Raw genomic sequence first — 25,070 nt, forward strand, 5'->3', positions numbered from 1 at the left:
CACTCCAAATGAAATTTCCTAGTTCTTGACCACTGATAAAGATTATTAAAAAAACCCCAGCCATCTACAACCTTAATCTGCTTTTATAAAATTAATTTCCAAAAGACAGCAACTCAAAAAATACCCTTGCCGACAATCTGCAAGAGTCTAGAACCAATCTTAAAAGTGCTCACTTGCTATAAGCATATAAAGTGTTAGAAACAGTAACACTGAATGAGACCGTGGATTCTGCTGTAAGAGCCCTGTGGGAGAAGTTTGCCATTAAACTGCTACATACAGGGAGCAGAGAGCAATCTTAGAAACTATTTTGTAGTCGTATGCAGCCAGATTCACCTTGGTATGTCTCTGAGAACCCCCTGGCACCTAAACCACCAGAAATACCAGAAAGCGGCATCCACAGACATTATCAGTAGGGCTGAAATCAAGGCCAGATATCAAATTTCTTCCTTGAAATTTCTCTTCTGAGATGCACAAATAGCAACTGATTCAAACTTTTGAAGTTTGTACCCTCCAGGGCAAGCTTGACTGGAAATTCCCAAAACTGGAAGGATTTTCGGGTGCTTAATTCCTCAGAGCCAGTGGGGAAACATTCGGTCTCTGTTCAGTAGGCTCAGCTGTCTCTTGGCACATCTAAGTGACAGCTCCCTTTCAAGACAGAAGGCAGCAGAAGATGCCAGAACCCACCTCTGAGCACAGAGAGAAGATGCAGGAATATGCAGGAATGTGAATTTACTATACTGTTTCTGGAAAAAAGGATTCAAGGTGAAGAATTATCTTTCCTGAATATGAATAAATTCCTACCCTTGAATAAACTCCCTCCATAGACCTCCCCTACTTTTAAAGAATGTCCGTTAAACCTGTACCCGAGGAAGCACTTAACATCTGCCTGCCCACTTGAAGAACAATGACACCTCTCTTTTCCCAAGAAGCCAAGATGCCATCTGAGAGAGGGATACGTTGGTCAACGTTTATCTTCCCTGATTCTCATCACATAGCAGACATTTGTATGTATTCACCCCAAATCCCCTTTACTGGGGACATCAGAGGACAATTTACCTTACCTAAGATCTGAATCAACCTGTGTACATGTCTGCGCCTCTCCACTGACTAATTAAGTGAGCTCAAGACCAGTTTAGCACTGGCCTTATGAGAGATGAATCTTGCTTCTCTCTGTCAGTGTTATAAAACGTCCAGCTAAAAATCTGTTTGAATTAGGAAAGAAATTATGATGTAAACCCATTACTGCTTATTTTGAAGAGAAATAGGTCCTTTTCTCTGATATGTATGACTCCAGTTCAGACAATACCCATCTCCAAGAATCAAAGAAGCTATATCCTGAGCTCAAGATGGGCTTCACTCTTTGAGAAATGCAACAGTCAAGTACTACCTGCCATAAGAGAGCCTCAGAAAAAACAAATGTTTTCCTGCCAGGGATCTATATCGTGACCCTGAGTGGATTCCTGGGCACTTCGGTGGAGAGTGCAGAAGAAAGATGTGTGGTTTCAACTGGTCAGTTGGAAACACCTTGACTGCATTCACGTGAGTCTCACTTTCTACACCTCCCAACTGAATTATTGTGGTTGAACAACATGAAGGCTCCATGGTACCTGCTGCTGTTTGTTATTGGTGTTGTTCCCAGGGGCTTTATTTGGCCCTCTTGTTTTCAGTTGGGTGAGAGGAGTTAATGCTTTGAGGAGTATGAATCATTTAGTCTTCTGGCTACAAGAGCACAACTGGAATGAAATAACAAACTGTCAGTTTCTGGCTGACAGTAGCTGAAATTAGCATATTAAGTTCAATGTAGTGTAAAATATCAGGGGGAGATGATTAGAAAACACTAATTACCTTTACCAAAGCCCTTGTAGTGGGAGATTCCCCATGACAAGGACTTATGGAGCAGCGAGAAGTAATTAGATTTCTGACAGAGCAATCGTTGCATAAGTAATTAAGCTATCTGTTTTCTTATTATTGCTACATAATATCAGTTATATATCTTATAGTAAAAAGAACAAATATACATAAACCTCAAAAGTTTCAGCTAAGAGATGACAGCTTCAGAATTAGTTCTGTCTCTGATTTTTGTTTTTAAAGAAAAACCAAGTATATATTCATTACTCCTCTTCTATGTAAGGCAATTTCAAGAAATCAGCTATTGACAAAACCAGATGAACAACCCGCAGTTAAGGTTTTTGTTTCTGGACACTGAGTTCTATTCAGGAGTTTCTAAATGTTTGTATAAATATCTCTGTTCAGAGCAAGTAACTAAATAACACATTTTAGTGTATTATTTCTGCTGAACCCCTCCCTACATCTCTATTAAGATACGTACACTTGAGGCTGACATCAAGCCCTGGATTTTGTGACAGTCATCCTCCACAAGATATTGCCAAGCTGACAATATGTTACAGTATAATATTCATCATGTCAGAAATGCTCAGGTAAAATCAGGTTTTGGGTGATTAACATGCATTTTTTCTTACTCAGGTGACCTCCAGGTGATGTATGTTTGTCTATGAAAAGTGAACTGCTTTAGCCAAACCCTGAAATCTTTGAACACATGCAGAGCTTGGAAAATTACTCAAATGGAAATGTAATTAACTTACTCTGTTTTAACTGCTAAGATACAAGGAATGATTTTCCTTTTGGTGTGAGTTGGTAGAACTATATTAAAAAGCAGCCTAACCAATCCTGGTCAAAAAGAGTCAGCATCCAAGACAAACACTGATTTGTGCATTTCAGCACTTTGACAAATAATGTTTAACAGCATACTAGTTAAAATGTATTAAATCACCATATTTTATAATTATACATTTTCCCAGGCTAGAGATGACTTTCTTATTATGATTCAGCGCGACTCCACTTCCTTCATTGTTACTAATCAACATGAATAACAGTTAAAGGCTATAGCCCCTTAGTAAATATAGATTTTATTTTATTATCTTTACCTTCCTAACTAAAACACTGGTCATTTAATCCATTCTGTTATTACAGTGTTTCTAATTAATAGGAAAAAGATCAAGAGAATTCAGCTTGGGCCTTATTCCTTGAAATAGTACACGGCTTTTTTATCTGCTCTTCCTGAAAATCGTAACTTCTTGCCAAGATTTATAATGTCTTTTCAAGGCAGTAGTGAACTGAATTCCACCAGAATGAGGTTCAGAGAGTTTTGGTATTTCATCCACGTTATCAGTTGCCTTCAGCTTTAACCTCTGGAGACATAGCAGCTTCACTAGAGACTATCAATTCATCCATAGTGAGGAGGAAATGCACTGCTCTGTGTGCTACTTTGTCATTTTAATAGAGTGATAGAAAAATTAATTACACCACAAGTTTACAAATGAGAAGTTTTCATTACTCTGAGCAAGATTCTTCCATAATCACTCAGCAGTATTAGTGATATGGGCTCCTCAGTATAAATCTCTGCCACATGGGTAATGTTTTTATGTTCAGATCTTCAAGGTGTTTTAAGTACTCCTGAATCACCTCAAATGTGGAGTTAGAGAAAGATCTCTCTGCCTTTCTGATTCCCACTTTCCTTCTCTAACTGAAAAATGGAGCACGTATAACAATAGCCACAAAGCTGGGACAACTGAATGAACACTGTCCCACTGGCCCAGTATTTGTTTCCCTTTATCTGCCACACACTTTTCTCCTGTTTACCTACACAAAGGACCTCTGTAAATAAGATGTGAACAGAACTGATGGCAGATTTGACAGAGAAGAAACTGTTCCTAGGACCACATGATCTTGAACAGATGCTCTTTATCAAGAGGGGGTAACATGGAGCCTTGGGTCTTCCGCTCTCATAAATACCTTCTATTTATCCAGACATGTGTGTGTGGTTTGTGTGTGTGCAGTGAGTCACTATTCCTAGGTGCAGACTCTAGGATGATGCAGAAAAATCAAAAAAAGAAAGAGAAAAGAAGTCATGGAAAATAACATACCCACATAGTACAGAGAAAGATAATAGAAAGGAAACAGACCTTAACCACTAATCAGTACCTTCCAGCAAACCTCTATTTGTCACAAAGTTAATTTTAAAGGAACAGAAATAGGTTTTGGGTTTTTTTAGACAAACATATGTCAAGCATTTAATGGATGACATATAATTTTAGGCTCACTTAACTTCATTAACCAGAAGTCTATAGCTGTTCTAAATATCTAAAATCTCAAGGATAATACTAACTTCCATCCTATTCCCACTACCTTTAAATCTTGCTAGGAATATATACTGGATCACATTTGTAGTCTTAGTTTTTATGCTTTAAATAGTTACCTCCGGTCATGGGGAGGTAACTACGGGGAAAGTGGTGTTTCCTATGGGGAAACATCACCCCCATTTTCAAAAAGGGGAAAAAAAAAAAGACCCAGGCAAAAATAGGCCGGTTAATCTCACCTCTGTGCCTGGCAAGATCACGGAGCAGATCCTCCTGAAGGCTCTGCTATGGCACATGGAAAATGTGGAGGTGATAGGTGGCAACCAACATGGCTTCACCAAGGGAAAATCCTGCCTGACTAATCTAATGGCCTTTTATGATGGAGTTACAGCATCAGTTGACAAGGGAAGAGCAACTGATGTCATCTATCTGGACTTGTGCAAAAACTTTGACACTGTACGGCACGATATCCTGGTCTCCAAATTGTAAAGATATGGACCACTTGGTGGATAAGAAATTGGCTGGAAGGTCACACTCAAAGAGTTTCAGTCAATGGCTTGATGTCTCAGTAGAGACCAGTGACAAGCAGTATTCCTCAGGGATCAGTACTGGGACCAGTGCTTTTTAACATCTTTGTAGACAACATGGACAGTGGCATCAAGTGCACCCTCAGCAAGTTTGCTGACAACACCAAGCTGTGTGGTGAGGTCAACACGCTGGAGGGAAGGGGGGCCATGCAGAGGGACCTCGACAGGCTGGAGAGGTGGGCCCAGGCCAACCTCATGAAGTTTAACAAGGCCAAGTGTAAGGTCCTGAACCTGGGTTGAGGCAATCCCAAGCACAGATACAGGCTGGGCAATGAGTGGATTGAGAGCAGTCCTGGGGAGAAGGACTTGGGCATGCTGGTGGATGATAGGATGAACATGAGCCAACAGTGTGTGCTTGCAGCCCAAGAAGCCAACTGTATCCTGGGCTGCATCAAAAGAATTGTGGCCAGCAGGTCAAAGGACGTGATTCTACCCCTCTACTCTGCCTTCGTGAGACCCCACCTGGAGTACTGTGTCCAGCTCTGGAGCCCTCAACACGAGAAAGACATGGAGCTGTTGGAATGAGTCCAGACAAAGGCTACCAATAATGGTCAGAAGGTTGGAACACCTTTGCTATGAGGACAGGCTGAGAGAGTTGGGCTTGTTCAGCCTGGAGAAGAGAAGGCTCTGGGGAGACCTTGTAGCAGCTTTCCAGTACCTGAAGGGGACTTGCAAGAAGGCTGGGGAGGGACTTTTTACGAGGTCCTGCAGTGACAGGATGAGGGGTCATGGTTGGAAGCTGGGAGAGGGCAGGTTTAGACTAGATATAGGGAAGCAGTTCTTCACCCTGAGGGTGGTGAGACACTGGAACAAGTTGCCCAAGGAAGTTGTGGATGCTCCATCCCTGGCAATGTTCAAGGCCAGGTTGGATGGGTCTTTGAGCAACCTGATCTAGTGGGAGGTGTCCCTGCCCATGTCAGGAGGGTTGGAACTAGATGACCTTGAGGTTCCTTCCAACCCTAAGAATTCTATGATTCTATGGTCATGTAGCCTACACAGAATGGTGGAATAACAATGCTGGAATTTAAGAGCTTAATTTCTTTTCACCTCTCAAATTCTTGTTTTTGAGAAGAAAGCATCTCATCTTTTCTAAAGCTTAAAAAGAAAATGTTTTCATTGTTCCAAGAGTGTTTTTAATTTATTTTCTTAGACTTGGAAGAGTCTCTTTCATCCTCAATAGAGGCTTTGCTCAGAAAATTTTGTGGACATTGCCTATCACTCTGACAAGATATATTTGAAGAAAATCTTGAGTAATCCCCCCATAGAATTCTCACATTCTGAGTTCTAATAAGCTATTGCGTAAATAGATTTTTAAAGTCTGAAGTAAAACCAGAAACGTATATTTCCTGTGGGAGAACAGAGATGCACCCACAAATGGACACAATTTCCCAGCAATGCCATTGACTTGATTTTGATTTCATGTAGAACTGCAAGTACTAGTCTGTTGTCAATGTAGAGCTCTCTTTGAGATTGCCTCACTGTCTGTTTTTCAATGGTGTAAGTCACCTCATGGATTTGTCCTTTTACAATGAAAATAAACCTTATATAATGCTTCAGGATTCTTTGCCACCTCTTTTTCTGTGTTTTTCCTTATGTCTTATTTCCACTGGGAGAACAGAAATCTCATGTTATTCCAAAGCATAAAACATGTTTTCCTTTCATGCTGAAAGTTGTCAAAGCAAATTGAGGATAAGCATAAATCTTCAGATATATAAATAGTAGTCTTAGAAAGGCAGGGAATTAACTGCTTCCTTTGTTCACATGGATAGGACAAGAAGTAATGGGCTTAAAACAAACAGTTTAAAAAGGTAGGTTAGACATTAGGGAGAGTATAAGGAGTAGCTAGCATAGGAAACTGTTGACTGAGAAGATTGTGGAACTTTTATCTTTGAAAGATTGTAAACAGATCCATCCAAAGATGGAACAAGCATGAATTAGGTAGAGATGAACCTGCAGTGCAAAAGTGAAAGACTTGAAAAGACTTTCTGAGTTCCTAGCCTGTGCCATTTTCTACAGTGCCAAAGCACAACTCTACTCAAGTGTACTGACTGACAAAGCTAACTTCCCTTGGCTGTTAATGCCGGTCTTAGATAAGAAAGATCAGACATTTCAGGAAGTAAATAATCTAGTTGGACATACTCATGATTTGTCATGTCATGAGAAAGATATATTCATTACCAATGTCAACTAATTATTTGTTTCCTATTGAGCAAGACTGCCTATTGAGCTCACTGAAGCAGAGTTGCTTTATGGTAGCACTTGAGTAATCAAAAGAGCTTGGAGCCTTGTAGTCCAAGGGGCAACACAGTACATAATAAAATAGTGTCTAGCCTGAGTTGCTTACTGTCTAAAGTAGTCACAAAGAAAAAGTGAAGACATACAAATGCAATGACACATATAATATCACTAATAAATACGGTGCCAGTGTTAGTATTAAAGCTCATATCTCCTAGGACTAAGCTCTGCATTCATGATTGAGCCCTGTCTGTACCTCTTCCATTTTACTCATAGCAGGGCACCACACAAGGTCTTCCCTTACAAAGACAGACACCAACTTTGATTTAGGAGTTTCCTAAACTGCAGTTCAATCTTAGATTTAAGAATGCTCCAGGACAACTTCGCTTCATCCTGTCCTGCTGTCACTTTTTGCTGTTGGCCACTTCCAGAAAAAACACATTGATTTGGTGTACCTTTGATCTGACCTGATACAGCCATGCTTATTTTCTAATGTGTTTTCAGATGTGTAGGACCTGAGTTTTGTCTCAGAGACATATGCATCTTTTACTGACATAAATAGAAGCTGTGCTCACTTGCCAATATTCGCGCTAGGAAATTCTCTGATGTTTGCTTGACACCATGTCACACCCACACACCCCCCAGGGAAGATACATCATTCTTGCAAGGGCAAAATGAAAACATTCTTCCAAACACACTTAGAGCTTACTTACATCCCCCACTACCTCCATCCATATTACTGACTCTGAAATTGGACTGCAAGATGCAATATTTATTAGAAACATGTCAGATAGATACAAAAAAAAAAAAAAAAAAAGAAAAGGATTTTAAAGAGACAAAAGATTAAAAAAATCAAGTTGATTGGTTTGCTTTCAGTGTAGATGTTTCAATAATCTCCCTAAAATCCTCGAGCATAGCTTGCGGCATCCTCTTTTATGTTAATCTTTTGTAGTTCATACCATAGAAAGAAAATGGTGCTCCTTTCATTTATTACACAAACAGCCTTGGCCAGCCACTCTACTCCTTCCATCTGCAGCAGGACACAGCTCACCTTGAGGGTCTCAGAGCTACAAGGCTTCCAGGTGAATGGAGACCACAAAGCTCCTTTTCAAACTAAGTTATTCTTTACCCTCTAGTCTGCTTTACCTTTACGGACACTGTTTGGATATAGCAGGGAAGACAGCTTTTCACTTCCCTAATGTCTTTTACAGCTCTAGAAAGGCAAATCTTTGTTTTACGGTTAAGTTCTTTGTCTTTTGGGTGGCAATGAAGATTCCAACTTAATGCAGCTAATTGCAGTGCATTTAATTGCCAGGTATAATATGATAGCTGCTTCCTTGTGCTACACATGGATGTCTGAACAAGACAACTGAGAAATAAACAAATGAGTGGGCAGCAGATAGTTGCCTTAGAGGAAACAGCATTCAGATGAGGCTGTACCAGGCTCCTATCTACTGTGGACTGAAGAAAAAGGGAGCAGATTCCTCATACAGACCATGGTTGCATGAATGAAAGTATTTTTTCACCTGCTTGTTTTGTCCCTGGAGAAGACATCTGTGCACTTATATTACTTTTAGCTTCTATATTTTTGTCAAAGGTTATCCACATAGAACTAGTCTAGATAGAAGAATTTTGGCTGATTAATTCTTCCCTGAAGCAGCAGAAATAACCAAAAGTGAATTTAAAGCATAGTTCAGGTCTGCAAAATTTCGTGTTCTCATTTATTTTAGAAGAACTTCTGCAACAGTTGTATTTGTACAAACACAGAAAAATGCACCTACCACACAGAACACGGCATACTTCAGGAGGGAAATTGTTACATCCTCTGCAGTGAGATCTTTCTTCATACAATAGACACTTTTACAAGTCTCACTAAAAATTCTCTTTTTAAATTATTGAAAAGAATACATTTCCCTCAGATCATCTATCTTGCTTTAATTTTCCTTCAGCAATAGTTGCCCTTTTTGGTTGCTTACCAGATTTTCTTTTATATTGCTAAGTTTCCTATCTGCCAAATTACTTTGGGGACTTCCTGGAACTAATGGTCCTCCACATTTTATTCTCTCTCCTTACCCTCATCTTCACTACTCACCTTCTAGTTAGCTGCAACATCTGTGAGACTCAGAATCAATAAGAATATCCTCTAGCCATCTCCTCAGGAGCTAAGCAGGTATCTTTTGTTAGGTGAGGTGATTTGTAAAAGAGAATACTGTGCTGTTCTGAGAAAAACGGGCACTGCTTCACTGGGCCTTCTGCCCTGTTGCAGAGCCTCACTTGAATTGCTTGTGATCATCACACTGCTAGAACTGGTGTCCTCCCCTTACCCACATTCAGCTGGACATGCTCTGCCAACTGTGGCATGCTACAAAGGTTTCCCTTATCCTGAGGCACAACCTTTTGCATATCAATGAATGGAGTGAATTCTGAAAATGCAGGATGTGGTTCATAATCTTTGCAAGGACACTTAAGGATGTCGCCATCCGTCTTGATTGCACTTCAGAGAAGCACAGAAACTCTGTGGAATGCCCTGCAGTCCTAGATTTCCCATCCCTTTGCTGCAGATATTGTAACTAAGACACAATTTTATATTGTTTCTGTAAACCCTTGACTGAATAATAATCTAAGAGTCATGTGAAGATTAAATTAGGCTGATAAATTTTGGCCATGTTTCTCCAAATGGACAGCTGAAAATCAGAATCAGTACTAGAGTCTAAGGAAACATTTCCAGCTCTGCTAGATTTTTGTATTGTTTGTGTTTATTTTTATTGTTTTATACCAAAGGAAGTCCAGATAATCTTAACTAACTTCTCTTTACTCAAACGAGATAGTTAATACCAGACCAAGTCTGACACACGATATGCATACTGGAAGGTGAAGCATATGGAAGTCTCAGTAATTCCTTGCAGATCAATATTGCCGCTGGAATGCCATTCAGAAGCTGGAGATGTTGAGGAAGCCATTTTATCTCTATATGCCTCTACTTTCCCTTCGTTCTCTTCTCCTCTCCTCAAGGTAGGAAAAGTCCTACTGTCTTGCATTTAGAATCATAAATCCTTTGCAAAATTTCTGTCTTTTGCTCTGTAGCTTTGTACTATCTACCTTCATACTATTAAATAAAACAACCCAGGGGCAGTTCACTCATCTGGAGGTAGAAGGCATGCAAAGCCTGCATCCATGTATCTTAACATTCTTCTACCCCCAAAGAGAGTATCTGTGTCCAAACTGCCTCTTGGTAACAATCCTTGACAATGCTGTCACCAACACCATGACTGGGTCCCATCCCAAAAGTGTTAGTTGCTGTAGAATAAAATAAAAAAAAAAAAAGAATAAAATTTTCCAGTATTGCAGTACTGTTCTCTGAACCCATTTTATTTGGGACAGTTATAGTCAATATGCATAATTTCAGTTGTGGTTAATAGTTTCTGTTGTATTATAAAAAATAATGTAACCTGGCACTAAAATATTTAATCATTCCAAGACATGTTTTGGAATCCTTGTAGATGAAAGTCATTAGATAAAATTATCACTACAGAGAGTTATCACAGAGATTTTGTCCAAACATCAGAAACTAGTAGTCAGGAGGAGCAGGACAAAGGTGTACGTACAACATGAAAGAAAATTTCAGCTGTTGGGGCTGATATTACACAAAATGAGGAACAGCTGAAAATCACCTACAACCAATTTGGTTTTATCTACACAATTAATACTTGATATTTCTTTCTGAAATGCCTTCTGAAGTTATTCTGCTATATTGAATGTATTATTAATTCTCTAATTAATTTTATCTGTAAGGACATCTCCTGGCATATGATCTGTGGATGACAGAAGCAATAAGCACAAACAGGTAAAGCCTGATGATTAAGATGAACATCGGTTAGGTTAAAATGACATTTTTTTCACACTTGGAGGTCAACACACTCAGCTTTTTATATGAGGTTAAGTCCAATGCCTCCAGGTCCATGAGGTAAATATTTGCTGAGCATTTAAAATGTTTTCCATGAATCAAAAAGCTCTGGAACACTACAATCACTAATGACTTCCCATCTCTCATCTCTGTCACAGGCAGGCAATGCAATTTCAGGAACTACATAGTATGTCAAGAGCAGGGTGTTTGTTGAAGGATATCTTTTTTCCTCCCCTTGGGGCTCTACAGGGTGATTTATTTGATACCTACTTTCCTTGGCCACTCCATTTCCTGTTTATCTGACTGTAGAACAAATGCTATGAGGAATCCATCGCTTCCAAAAAATCTCAGTATTTTTGCAAGTCTTCAGATTGGAAATATTAGGGATAAACCCAACTCAGAAATGGAACAAAAAAAAGCTAAAAGGAAGAGGAAATGTTGATTTCTTGCTGTTTTCCACAGAGATACTGTGTGGCTTTGGGACTTTAATTCTTTCTGTGTATTTGGAAAGAAAATAAAATAATTCTCCACAGAACAAGGGGGAAGCAAAATCCATTTGCGGGGAAACAAATACAAATCCTTCAGTAGATGAATTTTTCCATATGAGCCCATTGCACTTCAGTGACAGACACTCTCCCTACTCTTGGAGTGTCCTTTTATAACCTTCTCAGTTGAATGGGCAGCCCAGAGCAACTCCAGGATCAGAGCATGAATGAAAGTATAAATCTTATGCTAGTCCATTTTCCTGTGTAGCTTTACAAGAGAAATTTATTGCATGAGCCTTCTTTTATTTCAGATGTAGCTCTTTCCCCTCTGAGTACTCTGAACCATCTGTTCTTTTCAAATTCTTACTAAATTCCTTTTTCCCCTATATAAATGATGAACATAAAAGTGCCCAACATAATCTGCTTGTAAAATCTGGGTTTGTCCTGGTGTCACATCCATCCTAGATCAGTTCCTTAGACCACTCTCCGCAGAACCAACCAACAATCCTAGCTCTGGACCAACAGTTAAGTGTTTGTAGCCAGCAGAGCCAAATGGCTGAAACGAAGAGAGCACACAGCACATCAAGGTTCTGGAAAACAGAGCGTTAAATCCCTACAGGAAATCAGGCCATCAATGGACAATTGTCTTGCATCCCATCTACATCAAGAAGCCTTTCTGCAAGTTCTCTTCCTCGCCCTCTTTTATCTTTCCCCCCTGCTGCAACACCTAGAGATTATCCCATAGCTGAAGAAGAATATTTTTGTAAGAATGAACATTTTTGTGGAACGTAACCACTGCACAACATCCCACTCTCTGCACATGAGTCTTGCTGCACTGCAGGGACATAAAACAGTCCACTGACTCAGGGTGACTCAAAGCCAAATGAAAGTCCTCAGTAGGCAAAACTAGTTTTTTTTTTCCGGCTTATACCTGACTTTAATACAAATCTGAACCAAATCTACTGAAAGGAGATGGGAGGCTCCTAGATCCTTGGGTTCTCCAAAGCACTATGTGAGAGACTACATCACTCCAGCTGCCCTCAACTGTCTGATGCAGCCATAGGAATGCTCTGCTTGGGTGAAGGTAGCTGCAATTAGTTTACATCCGTGCCAATATCCACTTGTCAGCCATTACCTTGGAATCTCTGTTAACAAACAGAAAGGACATAAAAAAAAAACAACCCTACACTTTTCTTTTTCTTTCTTTGTAGACACTTCCAGGTCATGCTACATCTTTCATATGGTACAGTACTGCCACAGGCATGGACACAATTAAATTGGTCCTGTAGAATTAAGGATTTTTGTTTTAACTTCAAACAGTTTACAGTTTAAACTTCTGAGAGAAGCTATAACTTTCAACTACTGGATGGAAGTCATATACTGAATAACAACTTTCTTATAATTAGGCATGACAACTCCCACTGCAGCTAGAAAATCAAGTATTTTTCACTGAAAAAACCACAAAGCCAGTTCTCTCTAAACCTTACTTTTTTGAAGAGCTAAACTGTATCACTCCATTCTTATTCACAATCACTAGTTCCTGAATTTCTTATTCATAAAAGCATCTTGGAGTGCTAAATTTAACACTGTTGTACGTAAACAAATACCATACAAAATTAAGTATGGTTTAGAGTCTGGAGGAGTTAAGGGCCAACATATTTTTTTTAAATTATGTTTTCATGCTTCTAAATTTGGGTGTTCTGCGGAAAATTAACAACTTCTTGTGTTTAGTATAAAAGAAGACAGCAAAGGTCATATGGCACCAGATTCAGCTGGAGATAGTGGAGGTGGCATTTGCTCTGCTTTACTCTAAACAACTGGCAAGTAGGCTTTCTCATCAAAGCTAGTCATTAAAAGAGTCTTTGTGCAAGCCCTTTTCTCAAACATCATTTCTCTGACCTGCTTGAACTATCCACATTAAAAACAAGGCACCTAAGAAGGTCCTATTTTTCTCCATTATCTGTAGAGGAAATCCTGATGGCTAGCCCACGTGGAAGTGTCTAAATTGTAGACATCTAAATACATTTAGGTGAATCTCATCCTAAGGGCTGTGGTCCGTTTAGGTGTTAGTCCAGAGAAGGACCAAGATAATCTGTGGGAGAACCTACAGATAAAACGTATTTGAAAGGAAGGACGGACACTTTTGCCACAAGACAGAGAAATAATTAAGAAATTCACATCTGAAATTCCCAAAAAGTAAGCTGATGCCAAAGAGCAAAGGCAAAGCCAGGAGTCCCTATTGTTGCCTGTTTGCTTTGCCCAAGGGGGAAGGGCAGTTCTGTGCAACAGGACAGACTGGGATTAGAGTCTGATATCCGACCAGTGGGACAGTCTCAGCATCCAAGCTTCCAAGACATCTGGGAAGAGCTGCAGCCCTTACAGGTTTCCCTGACGGTCTCACCATGACATCTGGTTTCACTGACACCATTTTATTTGTGTCCTTGTAGGGTTCATGCTTGGGACAGCATCAGGTCATCCTTCTAATAATGAACTGGGAAGGCAGTAGAACACAATAGCTGACTCCTGGTATGCTCCATTTTGTGGTCAATACACAATTTTTCTCATCTCATTTAGCGTCTGCTTGTTGAATATGTGGCAAATACAAGATCCCATTAGGATCAGTACCTCTTACTTCTCTGCTTACTAGCCCAGAGTCTTTTACTGCTGGGTGAACACATCTGAGTGAGTTTTCCCTTCTCCCTTTGGTGGTTAGGGAAGGAACCATTGGTATCATTGAGCTAAGAGAAAGGATTATCTATATGCTGCCTTTAGGATAATATGCACCTCAGCACATTGGCTCAGGAAGGAAAGGTGACGGCTAACACATTTTGTTTCAGGAAGATCTATTTCAGGTCCACCCACAGACTGCATCAGCAATTCTTAACAGCGCTGCTTGAATGAGGCATAACTTCAGGCTGTATATGTACGTGATGCATTTTAAACTGCAGTGAACAAAATGGATGATAGAGACCAAATGTTTGTGTGTCAGCCTTTCCTTACACAATGCTATGAAGACAGGCAAGCAGACCTGTGTTTGCCTGGCATGTCATGAGAAATATGTATGTCTTTGTAGAGTATGTACCATTACGACATGTCTGGCGTTACTTTCCATCTTTTAGATATGCACATGTATAGGAGAGACCATGAGTACATGTTTTACGTATGCTTCACTGGACTGTCTTATGTTTTAGCCCTACTCAGTAAAAAGGCTGGCTATAACTGCATAGTATTACTCACCTGCCCAGCAGCAAAAATTCTCCAGCGAGTCCCAGGCGCCTCATAGCCATTAAGAGCCCTCTCACAGTCATGCCTTCACAGAAGCAGGCAACCACTCTTGCCTTGGGCAGGTGGCTCCGAAGCTTTCGCAGTAGTTTGTCAAAGCTCTGTTCACCAGCATTGCTATAGATCTTGTAGGAATGTGCAATGCAGATCCCTTCCTTGGCTGCCATGTCTTTGAAAGCTTCCATTCCACTTTCACCATAGTTTCCTAAATACAAACAGAAACACACATGTAAATATTAAAATTTGCAGAAGCTTTTCTTGCTTTGGAAACAGCAAGTATTTTAAAGAATATGTAACATATCTGCATCTGATACCAATCTTAATGAAATATAATTGACATTTTAATTTATTAATTCCTTTTTCAAGTTAAGATCAACATACTTTCCCAGAAACCTCACTTCTGTTTAGGGGCTTACATCTCTATTGAAATCAAAGGCTGTTGGGTAACTCGATGGCTTTGAGGATCTGGTTCCAAATGTCTGTAACAATGTATGTATGAATTGCACAGTATCTTCTGATTCTCTTAAGTTGTCTAAATGTGGTCAAGTGCTCTGGGGTTTACTTCAGAAAATCTAAAAATATATGTTCAGAATAAATATTTTAAATAGAATCAAAAAAAATGACTCATAACAACATGACTTTGTTCATAATGCAATCTGAAAAGCAATGATTTTTTAATTATACTGAAAGTTAAAAGTTATCCTATGAAGAAAGAACTTCTGGTGACTCGGAAGAATAGGAGGTAAAATTAAGGATTAGTTTCACAGAGACTGCAGGATCACAGATGATCTAATTGTACTTCTACGTTTGTTTAGTTTTTTTAAAACTGAATGTCTGCCAATCCACCAGGAAAAATTTCATAGTTTTTTTCAAGCTAATCTTCCCTTGTGGGATAAATGGATAATAAATAGTAACAGATAGATACATTTATTATTATTTATTCTGTCTCACTATGGAAAATTCTTCATTGCCAGGCCCACATAAAAGTCACAGTGCTTAAACAGTGGGTGTACTGATACCACTGACAGTCATCCTGACCAGGATTGTCTCTCTGGTTCCCTGTGCTCCTCCATCTGGCTGTCTAAATCTGTTTCATGTCTCATTTTAATAAGAAGGCTTTTGAGGCAGGAAACCTTTCTCCAAAATATTGCCTTAACCCCTTGGTAGTATTTCACAGACACACAGTCAGTGAAGTAATAAAACTGAGAGAGTTAAAGTAGTGCTGTTGCAATGAACTGCTGATCCTTCACTTATTTCTGTTAGTTTGCAAATGGAAGAATCTGTAAGGAAAATGCTTTCTGTTATCAGTATAGTTACGAGTATGTAAGAGCACTGGCAGTGAAAATGCATGTGAAGCAGTGAGAATCAGACAGCTGGATTTGGGCTGTCACCTGTTTTTGTGACCTTGGACATTGGAGCCACCAATTATTCAGCTTTCCCACCTGCGGAATTGTCTCTGTCTCTCTGGTGTTAGAGTTTAGAGGCTGTATTAGGCTCAGCACTGTACATGAATGTGAAAAACACTGTCTCCAGTTTGAAGATCTTACCATTTGAATAACGAAAAGAGACAAAGAGCAGAAGAGAGGAAATACCATTACTTTCATTTCACATCAGGAATGAGGCACTGAGACCTTGAAATTTCCAAATGATATCCAACCAGAATGGCAGCCTGAATGCAGATCTCCTTAGCCAGTGTGACTTTCATTTTCCTCCCTGCTGAGATCAGGCCTGATGGAGAAGCCATTACTATGTAAATTGTGCCTGGACAAAATGCCTTAAGATTTTTAAACTCAGTTGTTGCAATGCTTCCTCGGAGTTGTAAATCAGGTGCCCTGTGCTTCCCCATGTGTCACGCTCTTAAGGCACACTATGTTTCCTGTTATATATGAGCATCAAGTGATTCCCATGAGATGCTGAAACAGTTCAGCTAGAGGTTAAAAATGTGCTGCCTCATGAAAGATGTAATATAGCCTCAGAAGTCAGTCTGAAGGAAAGTGGAGGTCAGTCACATATAAATCCCACCGAGCCCTGAGGCCATTTAAAATAAATTTAAGCTTTTTTGACATGGAATACACTACTTTGTTTAAAATTATTCTCATTTAGGTCAATCTGGATCAACATTAAATATTCTTTTTCATTTTTACTAACAGAAAATAAAAAGGAAAAAAAATTGTATCAAACTTTGCCATAGAAGGTGGAAATTTGAGGAAAAGCTGTTCTATAGTGTGTCTCAAAGAGATTGAAATTCTGAAGCCTTCATTTTCTATCAATGGAAAATTCACGGCCAGGTCTAATTGGCTTACAGAACTGGAACTCTTCACTGTTCCAGATACTGCACTTTTTGTCTGAAAGTGTTACAAGCGTACAAAGTGTTACCCCGAGGCTTGCTATAAAACTGACAATAAGTTTAATTACAGTACTGAAAAATAGTAGGTCTTGCAATGAACATGAAGTGCATTAACTGTTTTCCAGTCATGTAAAGGTTGCTCTGGCACAAATGCCGTGATCTCTGTGTATCAAGACAGGGAGATTTTGTGAAACAGTACAGAAAGTAATTCCTCCAAAATGAGAGGAAACATGTTAAACTACCAAGGCCACTTAGTAAAGTGTTACGTTCTTATCATTTGGAAGAAAAACATCCTGGCAGTCCAAATCTGAGAGTGACTGACTTCTCCAACTGTGAAAACAATAGCTGTATGGCATGAGCTCAAGGGAGATTTGATGAAAACAGAAAGTAACTTTGCTTCAAGACACTCATACAAATACACCAGCTCTTGTCATGATCGTTGCTGATTAAACTCTACTTAATTAATTATTCATAGTCGATTCCCCTGTTGTGCGAGAGTTTTGATGAGGTATGTATATTTAATATGAGCTATACTGTGGGGATAACGAACACTCCTTGATGGAGAAAGAACATCTTTACTGCTAAACTTCTTTGCACAACGTGTTACGCTGAATTTCCTCTGAGTTATCTTTCTTTCTGTAGAAAACCTGTATGTGCATGAAGGTGTACATGTAGTATCGAGGGAATGGGATTGGGAAACTGGGGAAGTTACATCACATCATTTCTTTCAGGATGAGGTGTGAGGATCACAGTGGAAGGCCATATAATTTTTTCTTATGGAACTAGGCTCCTTATGGACATTTGGTTCTTGAATGGTGGCATTTTCATAATACTACTACTAAAACTACTACCCCAAGAGCAAGTTTCCACTGACAGGGCAGTTCTCACTCTTCAACCAGGTCTATGACACAAGGAGAAGGATACAGGGACTTCTGGACTTGCACACATGGATGGTCAAGATGAGGACTTGTGCAGCCTGACTCTGAGGAGTTTGCAGTTTCACTTCCAAATGAAAATTAATTCAGAACACCTATGATGGAACCAAAGCAACATCTTCTGTGAGTCCCCTGTGATGAAAGCTGCCTATGTCCCGGTAATTTATCATGTACGTATTTTGTTTCCACTTCTAAATTTAAAGAAAGATTCTAAGGAAAAGTTAAGCTGAAGGCAGGGGTTGATTTACTTTGATTGGCTAGTTCCAGATCAGCAGCTAAGACTCAGCAAACCACACAAGCTGGAGCTGAAGTATGGTCAATTTATGTTCAGCACCCTGCTCCTGCCCCCCCACCCCCACCATCCATCACCATTTTAGTGTTTGGAAAACAGCACGTCTATATTGTGACTGGTTCTGTTGGAGGAGGTTTCACAATTTTTTACTGAATGTTCATCTCCTCTTGAAAGTTTTTTCTGTCAGTGGTATAATCAGAGCTGCTCGCTGTTGATGTCTTTTGCAAATACGCCCCGTACTCATGGCAACAGCTGGCAGCTGGGTTCTTTTAAAATGCCGGCCTGAATCCTGCATGTTGCCTACCTGAACATCTGGCCCTAAGCTCAGTTCAAAAGATACTCCCATATGTCTCTGCATGTTTAAAAAAAATATCAATTACATCATCATCATGCAAAAGACTTATCCCTGCTTCAGAGTCGGAATTTTGTTCAAAACTCAAGCATATGCATCCCCACCTACAGTCTAACTATAACAATCTGTTAGTTCCACTTCCAATGAATCAGTACTAGAAACTATTAAGAAGCTTAAAAAGAACAGATTGTGCTTTTTTCCAGATGAAGCTTAATATAGTACGGTACATAATAATACTTCAATCTGATAGAAAAGGGTCAGGCAAACTGCAGGCTGCTCTTGCTACTTCTCCTGCCCAGCATTTGAGGCAATTAAACTATCTGAACACAAACTGTTAGATCTTATCTGCATTACATAGCAAAACAGCAAGATTTTTAATCTTAAAATAACAAACAAAATACACTGACGTCTGCTCTATCACAGTAAAGGTTATCAATATGACCTAAAAAGTCCCTACATCCAGATGGAATAGTGAACTACATTTTCTTCTGTCCAGGGATTTTTGGGGTGTCACATATGTCTTTTTAACTACAGGAGCTTTTTTGTCCTTAACTGCACATGCAAATTATTATCAGGTAATTGTTTGGTTTATAAGAGAGTTTCGGTGAACACAGATGAGAATCAACCTTTAGGAGAGATTTAGGACGTAAAATTGGTTCAGGCAGGATGTCGTGAAAATTCACGAAGTAAAAGAAGAGGAAATTCAAGTGAAATTAAAGAAATGCGTTATATCATTCACTCAGCTGGTAATAATCCCACCTACCACAGAGCATATTTATTTAAGCAGAAGTGTTATCATTTTTATGGACAAGGAAGAGCAAAACACATAATAATATTCTATGCTGTATCTGAGCCACAGAAAAGAAGCCAAGTCAGGTTAAAATTGTCAGTAGATGTTTTGCAAGAAATACAAGGAATATAGAGCTTCATTTTTTTTCCAGCTTTCATTGACATCAATTTGATGAATTTTGCCAGAAATACCTAAAAATCTGAGTGGGTATAATTTTGAAAATGCATGTGGGAGTAAGATATTTATGGAAGGCAGCATGTTGGTTGATTACCAGGATGATCTTCCTGAAAGTCAGGGATATGGGGGTGTGGAGTGGTTTCCCAAATGGGAGTGTTAGAATTCTCTTTGAATATTACAATCCAAATTAATCATGGCAAAACACCAATAGTACCTACTGTTACTGGTACCTGCTAGATATTGTCCACATTTAACTGCCATGACTGTATGAGCCTTTTAAAGTTTCATCACTACTAAGAACAGGGATATAATACCAAATCTCTTGAGCAGCTACAGGGGCCACATGCAACTGATATAACATTATGAAAATCACAGCCTTCCTGGTACAATGATGCGTGCAAATAAAATGGGACAATAGAGTATTATTTCATTTTAAAGGGTACAAAGCAAATGAAAGCAAATCACGTGTGCCTGAAATTCTGGAGTTGTCTATGTGTGCCAAAAAAAGAAAAAAAATTATAACCCTGTTTTGATTTGATCAAAATATTTTATTTAAATTATATTAAAATAGGGTTTCAGTTTCTATATGAAGTGTGCATTTATAAAACAACAAAAAATGAAATAAAAATTTGAAAGCAGCCCATTAAAAATACCTTAAAAGAGAATAGTTCCTCAAAATATATTCCACTTAAATATCTCCAACCAGATCTCTTTCTTAATAATCACTCAGAGACTAGGCTGTTCCTCTCCCGTTATGTTGCTTGGTAGATAGTAGCTTCAAGGCCTCTGAGCTCTTTCCTTACAAGATGTTCAATCTGAAAGTCTGAATTTCATGGGAAAAAAATATATGTACACACACACATTTGCAAGGATACGACTCTTATAAACTAGCATTCAGAATACAAGTAGCCAAATGCTGCTTTGGCGAAAGGACACCAACCCAGAACAAGTCCCACTAGGCTTCCCTCAGCATGACACCAGGCTATATCTCCAGCACCATGCCTCATTTGGAGCTGCATATTGAAACAGTCCTTACAAAGCTTCTTCATAGGGCCACTGCAGAACTGTGGCACAGCACAGCATGCAGCCAAGATGGAAGATGTCTTGATGAAAATGTGGCCTGTTCTATGCAATTATTTCTCAGACAAGAGTTGTTTTGCTGTGAGGTTATGCTCTTTGGCAAGAGTTGTCAAGAAGGTTTATCTGTTGCTCCTCAAGCAATCACGTCGAGAGAAGGTTTCTTCGGAGGAGCAATGACTCAAGCAAAGCATCCAGGCAATGTTGGCTGGGCTTGGAGAGGTATCAGACAACTAGAAAACAGTAAAGGAGCCGCACTGGGCAAAAATTCCGTCAGTGATTAATTTAAGAATACTACCTTCTCCATCCTTAAAATTGCTGTACCTCCCTTTCTTAAGCACAGACAATCTCAAATTGATTCAGAGGGCATGACCTAACAGCTAAGGCCTTATAAGGGACATAAAAACCTGATGACTGCAGTTAGGACTCTGTCCTTAGCTATCTATATGATAGTGGAGAACTCCTACATTTATTTCCTTGGATGTTCATAATTTCTATTCAAACTTAAAGGTCTTCGAACACCATTAATCTATTGCTAAGTGTTCATAAAACTCAGATCAGAAAGGATTGCCTATATTCCTGGTGGCCTGATAGATGAAGATACTACAATTCAAGATGTGTCAGTATAAAGAAGCATTAGTTATCATGACATCGTAACGGCTGTAAACTCACTTTCCTTTTCTGTTAACAGTTTTGAGATTTTCAGTGTTTTACTTTTTGAGGACAAGAACTGTTTTCATAATCACAAAAAGTAAGAGCTAACCAAAACCATCCATTTCTAATCCTCTTAAAATTCAATTCAGTCTGATTGAAATAATTTGTTGGAATGATCCTACAATATTTAATTTAGGTATTGACCATTTTGTCATTTCATATAAGCCTCATATTACCTTCTACAATGTAAAATAAAATCAAAATATGAATTTTGAATCAGGAAACTGGTTTATTTTTGCTTCAAAATTAAACAACTGAAATATTTTAACATTTAAAACAATATTAGTTAAGAAATTAATTAAGCTTTTTTCTGTGATGTATTTAAGTTCCAGCTACTAGATATTTTCCAACCAGAGGTTTTCATTCAAACGTATTTAGACCAGCTCCATTCATAAGGTTTTTGTTTAAATAACTGATGTTTAAATTATTAACATATGTTATGCACCAAACATAACTGTACTCAATTAAATTAAATATATCTGTTCATTATCTCCTCATCTAAGAGAGCTCAGAAGTATCACTTTGATACCAACGTTTCTCTTCTCTTTCTCATCTTCTCTTGGCTATTTTGAAATAATATATTCGTTCCTCTTAAGAAAATGATGACCTAGTTTCACAGTTTAATGTACCTCACTTCTGTTTATTTTTAAATTATCACTTCATAACTTTAAAAGAAAGACTCATTTAACATTGGTGCTATGTGAGAAAAGGGAACAGTCTGGAAACAGCCTTTTCTGTACGTGTCCTTTGATCCATCCTGCTAACTGGCACGTCTGCAGCTTTGTGGCCTTGTCCACTGAACAATGTTTGAAGTCCTCCGTGATGTTAGTGTCTGCTAAAGGATTTTAAGCTTGACAACTTTTGCAGAAACATGCTGCCACCTCTGACTGCTCTTCTTGTTTTAAGACTGGAGAGATTAAAAATTTTCTGTACTTTCTGTTTGTGAAATAGCTCTTTCTATCCTCCAGACTCTAAGATATTTCCCTTAGATATTTCCTGTATTATTTCATAATTTCATTTCAAAATGAAATCATTAATTAAAGCACAGCTCCTAGTGGACTCCAGGGATACTCTATCTTTTCTTTCATTTTCATTTAGGGTTATACTTTTCTTTTTTTGTTTGATTTTTAGATAGAAATGAGGACACATGAGACTGACAGTATTGCACTGGAGGCTGAGGTTTTTCCTTTCAGGAGACGAATGATATGTCAGAAAGGAGAGGGCTTTGCAGTGGGAACACTTTGGTCTATTATCCTGTATCCTTCATTGTGGGCATAGTGAGTTCCTGAGGAATGCCACTGCCTGGGGTTTCTTCACTGGTATTTGGATGCAGTCCCAGTTCTGGCCTAGGCTGTTAATTATTATATTTCTCAAAAGAGTTGACCCCTCCTAAAAGTCAACAATGTCACACTTCTGTATATTTACAACCTGGAACATACCTTCACGTAATATTAAATCTTAACTCTGCTATGGTTCACAACTCTTTTTTTCCTGAAATATACTCACTGTCTTATTCTGCTGCTGCAGTAGAAGAGTGCTACCAGAAGTCATCCAACAAAAAGAAGTATCATTCAGGGATTAGATAGACTCTGAAAAACTTCAGTTAATCTTTTGAGTTTTCTGGTAAATGCATCTCTTCCTACTCTATTTCCTCATATGTGAAATGGAGGTAAAAATATTTTCCTGACAGTGGTACTGCAAGAATAAATGTATTATAGATTGAGAGAAACTCAGATAACTACAGTAATTAGGGCCACATTTACGTTGAACAGACTGAATGAAACCCGATAGTTTTGCCTTACAAAAACTCACATTTGCTTAGTTGTAACAATAACCACATTGTGTTTATTATAACAACAATCACTCTATATGTCTAACATATGTTTTAATAACACCTAATATTTCCCACAGTGATTGTAGATGACGGCAAGGCTTCTTCTAAAAGACCACCTTAATTTCACTTTAACTGATTGTGCACATTCATATTCAGCACATTCATTTGGGACAAGAGTGGGTTTCGTGACTCTCCCTATCTGAACTCTGAGAGCAGTGAGGTCTGTCAGGAATCTAAATGAATATTTAGAGTAGTAACTGGAAGGCAAATTTATGACTGTATTTCCCAGGAATGCTTGTCAAAAGATTTTGAAGGGGATAATAGAAAGTTTCTTAGGGCATATTCATCATTCTTAATGTATACTGTGTAGGATGAGAAGGCCTATACTGTGTGACTAATTACCTTCTTGGAGATAGTCTCATTTTAGGAACATGTTTGATAATTGTTTCCTCTTGGCAGATAACGAAGATTGCATCTTAGAAGAATATTTAGAAAATGCATTTGAATATGTTAAGGGTACAGGTGGTTTTTGAATTGCAACTTCAGAGGGTATTACCAAGTAGAACACTACCATCCTCAACTTTTGGATGCAGAAACTGAAGAAAGAAAAGATAGGAAGGCAAGAATATGATTTCCATTTCAGAGTAAGCTGCTCTAGGGCAAAAGAACAGTTAGTTCTTAAATAATTACAGATCAATTTTTGGTTTAGAAGATCTTTACAGCAGTAGAGGTTTCATGTCTGCCTTGGACAATCTGTCTCAAGTGAAATTAGTCTTTTCATAAGTTTTCCTTCACTAGTTCTTAACTTATTCTATGTTCTCTTTTAATTTAAGCCTATTATATCTTGTCCTATCAAATATAAGAATAGCTTGATATTGATAGCAGATTGATATTTTCAGAAGTCCTTACAGTTTTGAAGACAACCAGCATGCCTCCACTTTTTTTTTTTAAAAAAAAAAAAATAAACAAATCCAGTTTTAATCTGATGAGCGTGTTTTCTACATTTCTTTTCATATTTCTGGTTTTCTTGTGGTTGATGTCCAATTAGTTCATGTTGTCCATGCAGGAGGATGTGCAGTTTTTGTGAAGATATGGTACTTTTCCATCTTGTACCTTGCCTGAGCAGGGTAGAATTGAAAGACTGTTTCTTATCTTTAAAACTTATTATCTCTTTGTATACTTTCAGTGTGATATTTACCTTTTTTAACAATGGAATGACACTGTTGACTCAAGTGTAGCTTGTGATCCATTTTCATTTTCTAGGTCTTGTTTTCTTCAGAACTGCTGCTCAGTCAATCTTTCCTCATCTAGTATTTGAGCAGCAGATTATTCTATTCTAGGAACAGCATCATCCAGCATGGAACTGTTTACAGATTCAATAACCATACTCTGTTTATCATAATTCAAATCAATGTTGGAAATATCAATCAAAAGTGGATTCAAGGCAGATCTCTAAGAAGGCCATTGAGCTTATCTGTCCTGTTGGAAAGCTAACAAGTGAGAAATACAGTTTGAATAAAGTTTTAAAGTCACTTGTGTACCTAACACAGGGAAGTCTAGATTAATATTTTTGTAGTGTGCTTATAAGAATGTTCATGAGTGATAATAAAAAATTTAATGTTTTTAAGATACGGTCACTCGTTTTTCACAAAGGCTCTGAACTGGATACTAGATTGGCTTGATACAATTTATTTTTTAAGAATACACATTGTCCTTTCTGTGTGACACCTGAAGGAAATTGCTCATTTCTTGCAAACAATTATTTGTTGCAGAAGTGAAATTATGTTGGCTGAGAACTTTGCTCACTTTCTTTTTCAAGATAGGTAATATTACATCATTTTATTTTGTTGGAACCTTATAAATATGCCAGATTCCTCCAGGAGAACCATTAAAGTCTTCAAC

At 38.5% G+C, this 25,070-nt stretch overlaps 1 protein-coding gene across 3 annotated transcripts in view; it reads right to left on the bottom strand.

Moving 5' to 3' along the window:
- GRM5 (glutamate metabotropic receptor 5) overlaps window positions 1-25,070 on the bottom strand; it is a 272,147-nt gene that overhangs the window by 138,838 nt on the left and 108,239 nt on the right. For all 3 annotated transcript variants that reach the window (XM_086481710.1, XM_086481709.1, XM_086481708.1), the window contains exon 2: window positions 14,606-14,855. In XM_086481710.1, the coding sequence (XP_086337836.1) occupies window positions 14,606-14,855 (250 nt within the window). The remainder of the gene's footprint in view (window positions 1-14,605; window positions 14,856-25,070) is intronic.

Source organism: Leptosomus discolor, chromosome 1, assembly GCF_034619465.1.
Source record: "Leptosomus discolor isolate bLepDis1 chromosome 1, bLepDis1.hap2, whole genome shotgun sequence".
NCBI lineage: Eukaryota > Metazoa > Chordata > Aves > Leptosomiformes > Leptosomidae > Leptosomus > Leptosomus discolor.